General features: G+C 44.4%; 1 protein-coding gene across 4 annotated transcripts in view; it reads left to right on the forward strand.

The window, feature by feature from the left end:
• The window catches only part of LOC140384533 (uncharacterized), a 29664-nt gene extending 20963 nt beyond the window's left edge, over positions 1-8701 (forward strand). For all 4 annotated transcript variants that reach the window (XM_072466308.1, XM_072466309.1, XM_072466310.1 and 1 more), the window contains 2 exons: positions 4713-4897; positions 6837-8701. In XM_072466308.1, the coding sequence (XP_072322409.1) occupies positions 4713-4897; positions 6837-7685 (1034 nt within the window). In that variant the 3' untranslated portion in view covers positions 7686-8701. The remainder of the gene's footprint in view (positions 1-4712; positions 4898-6836) is intronic.
• The last annotated feature ends 5074 nt before the right edge of the window (positions 8702-13775 follow it).

The following is a 13775-nucleotide window of genomic DNA, read 5'->3' on the forward strand; positions in this document are numbered from 1 at the left end:
AGGAGGGTAAGAGGTTGGCTGGTGAAATGGGCTGACAAAAGGCAGATGCAATTTAACACAGAGAAGTGACCTATTTTGGTAGGAGGAGTGAGGAATGATAAGGTAAACTAAATGAAACAACTTGAAGTTGAGTTATGGGAACAGACAAACTGGCACGGTAGCACAGTTGTTAGCACTGCTGCTTCACAGCGCCAGGGTCCCAGGTTCGATTCCCTGGGTCACTGTCTGTGCGGAGTCTGCACAAACTCCTCCTGTCTGCGTGGGTTTCCTCCGGGTGCTCCAGTTTCCTCCCACTAGTCCCGAAAAATGTGATTGTTAGGTGAATTGGACATTCTGAATTCTCCCTCAGTGTACCCGAACAGGCGCCGGAATGTGGCGACGAGGGGCTTTTCACAGTAACTACATTGCAGTGTTAATGTAAGCCTACTTGTGACAATAATAAAGATTATTATTATACTGGTTCACATACACAAATATTTGAAGGCGACAGGACAAACTGAGAAGATTGTTTAAAAAAACATATGGAATCCTTGGCCTTATTAATCAAGTCCCGATTCCAAACCTTCCTCTACGCTCAGCAAAACCCAAATTATGCACTTGTGCTGCTCACTAGTTGCACACTTGACACGTGTGACTTCACACTCCATTTTCCTCTTTTCACAGGTTTTCAGTGCAGTTTTCAGGAAGAATGTGGGTCACAAGGTCCACCTTGGTTCTCCAACACAATATTCCAGCTCCCAACATTGTTTAAAGATCCCCTAAGCCTCGCTCTTCATCTTCCTCATCCACCCCACCCACTCACATGCTGGTCGCCAGATAATCCATGCTACCTATGCCACCCCAATGCTCCACATACATTCTCCATGCCCTTATATTCACCCATGCCACCGCTATGCTGAAAATCTATCCTCCTTTTCCACTTACCCCGTATGCGCACTGTACAGTCCTCAGATTCTTTGCATTCTTTGGGGGGAAAAATGAACCTCTTACTATCTAATAAACACCTCCATATCATTGATACTGTGAGCAAAAAGTACATTCTATCATGTGAAAAAATTCTTGCAATATTTATTAGCTTGTATCAACAAATCAGAAAACATCAGAAAACACATCAACGGCATAATCATTTATGAAGACTTCATGAAACTATCATTCATTCTCAGATGATGAAACACCTACTGCCCTTGAAACTCTGTGAAGCATTGATAATGGTCACAGCTGTTCAAACAATGGAGTGTTCTCTGGCAAGGAAAATGTATTTTCTCCAAGAAAGACCAAATGTAGTTCTCTGCGCGCTGAAACACGCTTGTGAGCCTGACAAAAATTCATGATGTAAAATATTCTACAGTGTACTTGGAATATGGCTTCTAAAAAAATAACCGATTATTTAAGCCTGAACTACCCTATCTGAAGAAATGTTATGAGCGATTGTATCATTTTACTGGAAAGCGATGAGTCATAGATTTCATAGAATTTACAGTGCAGAAGGAAGCCATTCGGCCCATCGAGTCTGCACCGGCTCTTGGAAAGGAGCAACCTACCCAAGGTCCACACCTCCACCCTATCCCAATAACCCAGCAACCCCACCCAACACTATGGGCAATTTTGGACACTAAGGGCAATTTAGCATGGCCAATCCACCTAACCTATAACCTAATAGGAACGGAAAATGCTGAAAATACTCAGCAGGTCTGGCAGCATCTGCATAGAGAGAAATAGAGTTCACAGGCCAAACCTTTATACAACCACTGAGGCAGGACCAGAGGCAGCAGCTGTAAATTTCCCACCACTGGCCAGATGCCTGTTTGCTGGTATGTTCCTGTTTCTGGGCCTTTTTCAAAGAGGTTGTTTGTGTGGGAGCCTGAGGAATGACTACCCACACAGAGAAAGCAGGAAGCCAATTGTACCCTTCAATGGGCCATGGTGCAGGCACCAAGTGAAACTTTCCAGTTGGCAGTCAGTTCCCCACGCTGAAGCTGAATCCCAGATGATGAACGGAGGTGGGCTCCCAGCAGCAGACAGGTCGGCCAGCACTCCATCTAGCCACTTTTATAAAGGTTTTTCAAAAGTCTTTACATTAGATCTGCATATGGACAATTTAAACTATTTGTTGTGCATTTAATCCTAAACAATCTTTGTTTTATTTTCAACTGCAGTAAAAGTAAATCACCCAATTAGATTGTACATTATATAGTGCAATGTCCCTGCCTTATTTACCGTAGGACATTCACAAGCATACACAAATTTCCTTCATAAATGTGCCAGAAAATACATCTCATCTTGTCGGTAGTGTTTTCTCATTGACTACCCGATCTCTTTGATGTTGAATGTTATGATTTGTTGCAGGCTTAGTGAGATTGCAGCAGTAACTACATTTCAAAACTTCTGAATTGACTTTGGGATGTTGTGACGTCATGAAAGGTGCTAGATAAATACAAGTCCTCTCCTTTTGTTTAAATTTAACTTTCAACACCTCACCCTCTTCCCATGGCTGTGATTTGGGGCCAGCAGGCCCATGGGGTCTCCCAAGAGATCGACCGCAATATCCCCCCGGCTTCCTGCCCAGTAGTTAAAATTCTTCCTCAAATATTTGCTTCTCCCAAAATCCAATAGAAAGAAGGCTCGTCAGATTGTAAATTTGTTGCAGAAATGTTTGTGGTCATTTTTCACCCCCATGCATTACAAGTGTAGACCCAATTGTTTTCTGCATGGCAAAGTAAATCTTTATTTGGTTATGTTCTCAATAATGTTTTTGCTGTTCTGTTTAGTGTCTGCAACTCTGCTAATTTCTAGTTTACTCTTTGGCCCTCTAAGCATATTTCTGAAGGCCTCTTCATTCTGCCTAATGTTGTCCTCACTTTCCTCCTTGTCGACTTTATACCATTCATTTTTCTTTCTTCTTGGTGATCTATTTGGGTCATGCTTGCGCAATCTCTACTTGCAAGTCATAATTTTTGTTTTATTATTTCTTCTTCGGCGGTGATGGAGGTTGACATTTCATTGCCTGGCTGTTGTTGTTCGGAAGAGGTGGTGATGGTCCATCCCCCTATCTTTTTCCCTTCTTCCTTCATTTTCTGCACATCTCTTCTTGTGCCCACCATCTTCTTCATCTTAGTGTGCTTTTTTCCATCTCTGACTTAACCTGTCTCTCTCCTTCCCCCTCCCCATTAGTGCGCATATCTCCCTCCTCTTTCTATCCTCCTTTCCTCCTCCTCGTTGTGCACATCTCATCCTCTGTCTGAATTCCTAGATAGCAACAACACATCTTTTATCTATGCAAGCACAAAGTTGTATGATTTATTAGATGGGTTCTGAGGTGCAGTCAATCTAGCTCCAGGTTGCAGATCAGGGCTACTTATCTTGCTGACAGAGACACAGAGAAGTATTTGAAAATAAAGGGCCACATTTGATCCTGATTATTTTGCTCTTTTTCTCTGAGACAGACAGTAGTCTTCGTGTTAATGTTTAGCCAGGAACTTTGTTATACTAGTAAACATGTATTGATGCTTAAAGTGAAAGGAGAGCATCTGTAACATGAGTACTGTAGAGCTCATGGCAGTGAGTTTAAACTCCCTATAATGGGTGGGATTTTCCAGCCCTTCCTGCTGGCAGGATCGTCTGGTCCCGCAGAGGGTGACTGCCTCGTGGCGGGACGGGTGAGCCACACAAAACAGCGTAGACTTCGGCGGGACTGAAAACCACCTCTGCCACCAGAAAATCCCACCCATTGTCACAGGAAAAACCTCAATGAAAATCATTTCCAAAACTTTGCCCAGCTGTCGTAAGTTGCAAAAAATGGTGCTCCAGGAGGTGTACATCACAATATTTATGTTTATAACAGGATGGCTCTCCGAACACTTCTCTCATTTCTGAGTAGGTTGCCAAAAAAATCTGTTGGCCGAGAGTCGGCTTTTTATCCTGATTCCAAGTTCTCTCTCACTCCCTCTCTCCATAACAGTCCTCAGATTTGCTGAACTTTTTCTATTGATGTTCTTAGTCTTTGTTGCTTTGAACGTTCCTACTTTGCTCCTCAAAATGCCCAACCCAACTATTCCTTCCTCATCTTGCATCTTGACTGTGTTCAAAGTAAGACTCGTCACACAGTCTCCTAATTTCATTCTTGTTCAGCACCTCAAGGACTCCTTAGCTCTTCAGACTTTTAGACTCCAGGTTTAGGCTCCTACGTTAATGGTGGGGAGGGGGTGGGGGTTGGGGCGGCAGTGGGGGGGGCGTCGGGATATGGAAAAATGAAAAGACCTGATTAGCCTTTTCATCACTTCACACCTCCCTGCAATATATTTAATCTGCCACATGTCCGCCCATCCCGCTAGACTGTCAATGTCCACTTGAAGTCTATCACAACCTTCCTCACAGAACACAGTGCTTCCAATATTGGCTATGATGGTCCCTCCATAAATAGTGACCTGCTGATACTATAAGGTTATATCCATCAGGAAAAGATGAACAGGTTGGATCTGCATGATTTGTGACATAATGGAGGCTTGTAAATTTTGTAAGGTTTGCTAAACAAAGGGAGAATGTTTCACATTGTCAGAAAAGTAAGGCAAGCGGCCATAAATATAAGATAGTCACCAAGAAATCAAATAGGGAATTTAGAAGAAACTTCTCAACTTCTGAAGTGGTGAGTAGGATTCTTGTCAAAAATACTTTCCTTGAATATAAACCTGTTCATCTTCTCTTCTCTTTCATAGGGTCTTGCCCAAACTTGGTTCTGAGTAAAAGTGATCAGCCAGACTACAAGCACATAACCATGACATCTACCCCAAAGCTTCCTGTTCGAACACACAGGCCACTCTGTTTGTCCGTTTCATCTGATGGCAATGGCAGATATGCCGCTTTGGAAACCCAGGATTTTAAAAGCAGCCTGAAATCTCAGGTATGAGCAATAATATAATCTAGAAGGGGGTATATTTTACAATTGGTGAAAATAGCAATCAATGGAAAAGAATATCAGGCAGGGTGCATAATGGAGTCCAGATTCTTGAGAAGTCGGTCATTTTAACGAGGTACATGGTGGAGTGGAAGTGCATTGAGGTGATCTTTGCAATTGAAACTCACCAGAAATCAATGCCATTGAGGGGAGGAGGAGAATAGGCAAAGAAATTGAAGAGCAGGAATTATAATTTTTTTACCTTCATTATTTTTTAATGGTTTAATGTTGTCGGAATCAATTCAATGAAATTGAGACATTCCTATGCCTAACAGAAAGAGGGTATTATATGAACAATCGATCATTGAGCTTCACTGATCCTGTCATTTGAACTGTATATGCATTAATCACTTTGCTCACGTTGTCAAATTAATTAGCCTGACAAGGTCATCAGTCACAGTTTTAAACGATTAAGATCACAAGAAAATTTGAACTAACTGTTCTTCTTCTCGTTGTTCTCCAGTTTATAACCATTTTCAGTCCCTCCTTTTCTGAAGGCTGTTACTAATCCAGTCCCATAGCCTCCAGCAGTCCCTAGGCACCTCGCCCCATTACAATTTTTCAGATGCATATCAAGACCCTGAATGTCAGGGGTGAACAAGTGGCATCACAACTCCAAACCACCTGATATCCTACAATTAACAGCCATGGGGTTACCAGACCACAATTAGGAGAAGGAGGCTTATTGTAGTGCCCTCGCTGCTCTTAATTCATTTTTAAAGTTACTGTGGAAAAGGATGAAGGATAGGTCTGGCAAGTTTTGGGAATCTTGGAGAATGAGATATATTGTGATAAAAGCAGATTACGAGAGATATTGTGAGCCAGGTCAAAAAGAAAAAGGAAGCATTTGTCAATGCTAGGAAGCTGGGAACACACAAAGCATGTGTGGAATACAAGGAAAGCAGAAAGAAACATAAGCAAGGAGTCAGGAATACTAAAAGGGGTCATGTAAAGTCATTAGCCAGCAGGAAAATCCCAAGGCTTTTTATACATATATAAAGAGCAAGAGAGGGAGAGGGTTGGCCCACTCAAGGACAGGGGAGAGAATCTATGCATGGAGCCAGAAGAAATGGCGAGGTATTAAATGAGTACTTTGCATCAGTATTCACCAAAGAGAAGGACTTGGTGGATGATGAGTCTGCATAGATAGTTTGGGTCATTTGAGTTCAAAAAGGAGGAGGTACTGGGGGGTCTTGAAAAACATTAAAGTAGACAAGTTCCCAGGGCCTGATGGGATATACCCCAGAATACTGAGAGAGGCAAGGAAGGAATTGCTGGGGCCTTGAGAGAAATCTTTGCATCCTTACTGGCTACAGGGAAGGTCCCAGAGGATTGGAGAATAGCCAATGTTGTTCCTTTGTTTAAGAAGGGGAGCAAGGATAACTCAGGAAATTACAGGCTGGTGAGCCTTACGTCAGTGGTAGGGAAATTATTGGAGAGGATTCTTAGAGGTAGGATTGACTCACATTTGGAAACAAATGGACTTATTAGTGATGGTCAGCATGGTTTTGTGAAGGGGAGGTCGTGCCTCACTAATTTGATCGAGTTTTTCAAGGACTAAACTAAACATTTGTAGACAGCTTTATTTTTAGTTGGACGCTGAATCCATACATAAAGTGGTGTCCACATACTTATAATCACCATGGCTTTAGATCTATCTTGTTGAAATCTAACTATCTGGGGACCCATTTTGCCCCAAAAAGCATAAATGATCAAAGTTTCGAATGAGAAATGTGACTCAGAAATCAAATCACTAAGAAGCATAATATCAAACAAAATTCAAATTCTTTCAATGCGTCATTTTAAAACAAAGTGATGTTCCTGTTAATTTCAAGGAATTTTTTTATTGATCTTTTTACTAATGATATTATCATAACTCTTTCAGATGGTCAAGGCTGACAACACTAGAGCTTCTAGCAGCACTGGTTCTCTGGAGAGAGCCTCCCTCTTTTGTGCTTCTGCATCAAACACATCTACATCAAATCTGTCGAGTTCCAATGAAACATTAGCTAAAGCTAAATCATCCAACAGGTTCTCCTTATTTTCACCCCCTTGGAACAGCAGCTCAGAATCTGATTCTAACCCTCCTTCAAGGTCTGGGTCCAAAAAACTCAAGAACCACCACCGCAAGTCCTTAAACAAAATAGACAGTCCAAAGGACTGCAAGCGGAGCATCCCTGAGCAACTGCAGTACTCTGAACCAGTCATCGCCAAGGTAACCGACCACATTTATGTGGGGAATCTCAATGCTGCCTACAGTGGACGTATCCTGTGCAAGAACAATATAGACAGCATTATCGATATGAGCAACCTGCCTGGAGAGTTCAACATGTGTTTAATTCCATGTACTTGCTCCAGGAATGTCAAGCACAGCTGGTCTCGTCTGAAGGTCGACATCAATGACTTTTCAAATGATGATGTTTTCCCTTTGAAACATCGATGCTTTGAAGACATTAATGAGTGCATTAACGCATCAACTGAGAAACAGAAACGTGTCCTGATTCACTGCCGGGATGGATATTCCCTGGCACCGACCTGCATCATACAGTACCTCATGCAGAAGCAGAACATGCAGCTCATGACTGCGTATGAATTTGTGAAAGCCAAGTACCCACTCAATATCAAGGAATGCCACCAGAATCTCTTAGTAACGCTTGAGAAGTCATTGAGGCCTGGGAACACAAACCCTGAGTGTTTCAAACAGGCACTGTCCCGAAAGATGGCTTGGACTTAGCTTAAAGGCTTTCGCAGCCTATCCAAATAAATGCCTTAAGATTTCCCTCACCATTTCCACCAGTTAAAATAGAAATGGCCAGAAAGTTTGCTTGGCTTGAAAATGTTGTTTGAGATACAAAACCAGGACGAACCATTTTCTTCCTGAACCATTTATGTACATTTTTATAACTCTTCAAAAAGTCTACCATTTTGCTTTCTGTATTAAATTATTTTATTAATGTTTTGCTGGTTTTCCAAATGGAAAACTATATAAATAAGTAAGAGGTTTCTTTGTATTAAATATAAGGCAACATTAAAGCTTGAGGTAAAATGAAGTAGCTGCAGCATTGAAATACAACATTATGGCTGGAATTCTCCAGCCGTTGACATTCTCTGTTCCCTCCAGCAGTGTACCCCTGCCTGTGGGTTTCCTGGCAGCGTGGGGTGGCTTCAATAGGAATCCCATTGACAAGAGGCTGGAGTAGAAAATCCTGCTGCCAGTGAACAGCGCGGCACTGAGAAACATGGGGCTGTGGAAGCAGAGAATCCAACCCTATATAACAGACAACTGGCTTTATTAGCAGCTCCCTGTGCTATTCCTGTTCTCAAATTGATTGACGTTCAATTAAATACAGATTCTGGTTGCAGGTTGATACTTGTGCAATGTGATGCATAGTTCACAGGCCAAAGTTACAAGCTATGCATCATATTCTGGTCAGGAATATAAGCGTTCTGAATGAGCTCAAGCACTCATTTACAGAAAAGTAGAACTGGTCCTAATATACAAAAATCATAGGCTGGAATGCAGGGGCGTCATTCTCCGACCCCCCGCCGGGTCGGAGAATGGCAGTTGGCCGCCGTGAATCCCGCCCCCGCCGAAGTCTCCGCTCCCGGAGATTGGGCGGGGGCGGGAATCCGGCCGCGCCGGTTGGCGGGACCCCCCGCTGGATTCTCCGGCCCGGATGGGCCGAAGTCCCGCCCAGAAATTGCCTGTCCCGCCGGCGTAAATCAAACCTGGTATTTACTGGCGGGACCAGGCGGCGTGGGCGGGCTCCGGGGTCCTGGGGGGGGGCGCGGGGCGATCTGACCCCGGGGGGTGCCCCCACGGTGGCCTGGCCCGCGATCGGGGCCCACCAATCCGCGGGCGGGCCTGTGCCATGGGGGCACTCTTTCCCTTCCGCCTCTGCCACGGCCTCCACCATGGCGGAGGCGGAAGAGACTCTCCCCACTGCGCATGCGCGGGAAACTGACAGCGGCCGCTGACGCTCCCGCGCATGCGCCGCATTTCCGCGCCAGCTGGCGGGGAAACAAACGCCATTTCCGCCAGCTGGCGGGGCGGAAATCCCTCCGGCGTCGGCCTAGCCCCTCAATGTTGGGGCTAGGCCGCCAAAGATGCGGAGCATTCCGCACCTTTGGGCCGGCGCGATGCCCGTCTGATTGGCGCCGGCTTTGGAGCCAGTCGGCGGACATCCCGCCGTTGGGGGAGAATTTCGCCCCAGGTCTTGGATTACACAAGGTTGTAATATTTCTAAATTTTCCATTGCACTCTAATTGTGGTGCAGCTATAACAAAGGTCCAACAATGAAAGCTGACTAAGGGGTGGGATTTCCTGCCCCACCCCCACGTGGCATGTTTTCCGGCAGCAAAGGTGTCTCACGATTGGCTACTGGCAGGATCCCCCGGTCCAGCTGATGTCTGTGGCATTTTGCGTGTCACACTTGTCCTGCCGCTGAGGAACCTGCCGTTGGGGGGGGGCCTTTGTCAGGACCGTAAGCTCCCGCAGGCGGGAGGGGCCAGAAATCCTGCCCTAGGTGTTGGTCACTAATCCAGTTATAATGCCACCTTTGTATTGTTGTGCATCGGAAGACTTCAGAACAAAAGTGAATGGCATCACAATGAAACTGAATAATGCAAGGCAAATTTTTTAAGGAACAGCTCCATGACTGAAGAGTAACCAGCCAGGAAAATCCATTCACTATTGCATTGTCTTCCAGTTCACCTTGTGAGTGGGTGAAGAGGTGGCCTCTAGTGGTTGCGGCCATTTACTGCAACACTACTTTGCTCCTGACCCAGAAGCAGGGAGACTCTCAGCTTCTTTGCAGGGTCTAGGGAGAGCACTCTTACTCCGCCTTGCTACAAAGAGAACTGCAAATGTGCTTTTGTGGAACTAGACGTAAGCTCCCTTCAGCATGTCCAACTATCCTATATTTTGAGTGATTGACCCTTATTTTGACTGTCCCTCCTTTTGTCCCTGATGTCTCGGCAGGCTGTGAGAGACTGCTACTGGCAGCCTTCAGAGTGATCTAAATGATTTGAGCAGGACTCCAAAAGATTGATATTATATCTCCTCAAATTAAGTTACATGTTTTAGATCATGTTCAACCTCCCCTTCTTGTTATGATCTCAAGATGCACTCCACCCACCACCAACCGCCCCCCCCCCCCCCCCGCCCCCCACTCCCTCACAACACCCCACCACTCTACTTTCTCCCACTGACGTGGTGACCACAACCAATACTCCCCTCATGGTCACCAGCACTTCACATTCCGCCTTCTTGATCCCAAGGTAGAAGCGCCCCTTATTTTATGCCATAATAATTGGTCACAATGGCTCCCAACACAATGGCTGCATTCCAGTGGGATGGGAACATGTTTCCTGTCCTTAACTCTCTCTACCTGACATCCTGTCCAGCGAGTTGTGGGTGGATTAATATGGAGGTCATTTTGTCTGAAAGTCTTTGCCATTCCTGGATCCCTGGCCAAGGCATTTTCAACTCAGTTACAGTTTGAGAATAATTGGTATGGATTCAGCTGGAGGTGAGCTCTGTGTGTTTGTGGATTGGGGTGGGGAATGTGGGCAGAGAGCCGGTGGTGGTTGCTGTTGTGAGGTTGGGAAAACCAGAAAAAATACGTTTCTGATGTCTTGCAGAATTTAACTGCAGGGTTGCTCTATTTTCTTTCTATGACTAACAGGTGGAAAGCCTACTTCTCAAGGCCAATGTCTATGAGAGGCCAGTTAGCTGTGTTGGGGGAGTGAAAGGGATGGTGGATGGGGTGAGGGCTTTCAGGTCATTGAGGGAGGTTGCAGTTGGTGGGGTTTCCGAATCACCATTGTCAGGTGGTCCTGATTGTGGAAGGGAAGGTCTGGGAGTGAAGCAGCAGTTTGAATTGTTGTGAGGTGTCCCTTGGTGGTCCAGGTAGAGAGATAGTCTGTCAGTTGTTCTGTGGGGTGGTGGATGTGGGGGTGCGGGGGGGGGGGGGGGTGCTGCAGACAGATTGTTGGGAGTGGTTTTGCAGTGTAGCTTAAACAGAAAATATTGGACAATCTCAGCAGGCCTGACAGCATCTGTGGAGATAGAACGGAGCTAACATTTCGAGGCTGGATAACTCTTTGTCAAAGCTAGAGAGAACTGGAAATAGGGTCAGATTTATACTGGAGTGGGGGGGGGGGGGGGGGCATGAAGCGGAGGTGGGGGGGCGTCTGTAATGTGAAGTCCCGAAGACTGTAATGTACCTAATTGGAAGATATATAATATTAATTTTTTATTGTAGTGTAGCTTGTTGGGCCTGAAGGAAACTTGCCTGCTCCTTCTGGCATTGTAAGGAGCCATGTAAAGGTACTTTACCTAGAATCAGAGAATAGAATCATAGAATTTACAGTGCAGAAGGAGGCCATTCGGCCCACATCGAGTCTGCACCAGCCTTTACAAAGAGCACCCTACTGAAGCTCACGTATCTACTCTAACCCAGTAACCTCTACTTAACATTTTTTGGACACTAAGGGCAATTGAGCATGGCCAATCCACCCAACCCGCACATCTTTGAACTGTGGGAGGAAACCGGATCACCCGGAGGAAACCCACGCAGACACGGGGAGAATGTGCAGACTCCGCACAGACAGTGAGCCAGCCGGGAATCGAACATGGGACCCTGGAGCTGTGCAGCAACTGTGCTAACCACTATGCTACCGTGCTGCCCAAGAAGGAGATTCACACCTCCTTAAAGTTGCTGAATTTCTTCATGTCTGGGAAATCCAGTTGCCTGTGGCTAAAAATAGAATGACTGGGTGGGATTTCTTTTTTTTTGCTTATTTTAATTCAATTCAAAAAATTCAACTTTAATAAATATAAACCGTCTCTACCACCTGGAAGGATGAGGGCAGCAGATGCAAATTCCCCCCCAAGCCACACACCACCCTGACTTGGAAATATATCGCTCTTCCTTCACTACAGCAGGGTCAAAAACTTGGAACTCCCTCCCTTACAACATGGTGGGTGTTCTAACAACATGTGGACTGCAGAGATTCAAGAAGGCAGCTGGCCACCTCTTTCTCAAAGGCTATCAGGGGTGAGCAATAAATGCTGGGCTAGCCAGCGATGTCCACATTTCATGAACAAATAAAAAAAAGCAGAAGTTTTGGAGAACATCAAAATAAGAAAGGAAAAGAAACTGCTAACAGTAAATGTTCCCAACTACTTTGCTTTCATTGATGCAACCCTGCATTCTTAATTATCAATACCATATGTCCTGGTTCCATGGAGACATTGCATGGTATCATTTAGTTGTAGAGAAGGGGAGAGGGACTAAATGATTGTACTTTGTAGCACTTTAAAATATGTCTGTTAGGAAAGGGTGATGTGTTTTTAGTTGTAAGACAGGATAGCTCAAAGTTAGCACTGGCCAAAAAGGAATGACTCACATTAATCACATGGCACTGATGGGTTCACCCTTGACGTGCTGCATTTCCATAACCCAAAAGAAGAAGAATATGTATTCTTTTTTTAATATAAATTTAGAGTACCCAATTCATTTTTTCCAATTAAGGGGCAATTTAGCGTGCCCAATCCATCTAACCTACACATCTTTTGGGTTGTGGGGGGCGAAACCCACGCAAACACCAGGAGAATGTGCAAACTCCACACAGACAGTGACCCAGAGCCGGGATCGAACCTGGGACCTCGGCGCCGTGAGACAGCAGTGTTAACCACTGTGCCACCGTGCTGCCCCAGATTATGTATTCTTTAATGTGGCCCATTCCCATTTATTGTGTTCAAGAAGGCAGTGAACCTAAGTCCAAAAAACAATGTAAAGACCTCTGTCAGAGATAGCTGCTGTAGGAAATGGAAACAAATGTCACGTTATTTAGTGTTCTGAAGAACTGAGCAGAGAGGAAGCTTTGCTCGCCACTGAAACACTCCTCGTATTAACATCCCTCGACTGGTACAGCACAAAATTCATAATTTATAAATAATTGATGTAAACTTAATTATGGAAAAATAAAAATGACTGCTAAATTGTGAATGGAAGACTGGTTCTGCACAGTCCCTTTTGACCTGAAGGAGCTAGACCTGCATGAGACTGACCTGGCACATTATCCATTTCCCCTACACTAGCAGATTTGCAGATGGTAGACAAGCAATGTACTGAGTACTTGAACTCTGAATACAACAGTACTATAGCAACCACAGCTCACTAACTCTTAAGCAACATTACTGCAAGCATTCAGAAGTGGAATAACTCAAAAAACAAATCAATAGCTGTTTCAAAGTGGATTCTGCACAATAAAATTTACATCATGATTCATAATATGACTGAACTACATACACTTTATGTTCAGGTACACCCCACGAGTAAACCTGTTTTACTGCCCTGATTTCAGCCTTTCTCATTTGCACATTATGGTTTAGTCAGTTCAACATGAACAATCCCTTAACGTCAATTGTCAAACTCCATTCTCAGAACTTAAGTAAGTGTTTCTCTCTCTGCGGGATGAGATTTTGCACTCTATATCAGATAAATAGAAGCACCACTCATGTGAATTTCGCTTTGGCTTGGTTTGGAGATTTGTATGCTTGTGTTATGATCCCAGCTGATGTTAATACTGGACAAGTCAGATCCAAGAATGAAACCTGGTTTGGTAGATCTTAACTTTGTTTGTTATTTAAGAAAACCATGGAGATAAGTTACTGAACATATTCACACAAAATCTGCCAGTGTACTTTTAACACAAATAATAAAATGTTTATTAATCAAGAAAAATGAACTATATTATGCTGGGCAAATGGTTGAACAGATTTAAATACATCTATCATCAAATTATTCAAACTCTC

The sequence above is a fragment of the Scyliorhinus torazame genome, chromosome 10 (genome assembly GCF_047496885.1).
Source record: "Scyliorhinus torazame isolate Kashiwa2021f chromosome 10, sScyTor2.1, whole genome shotgun sequence".
Lineage (NCBI taxonomy): Eukaryota > Metazoa > Chordata > Chondrichthyes > Carcharhiniformes > Scyliorhinidae > Scyliorhinus > Scyliorhinus torazame.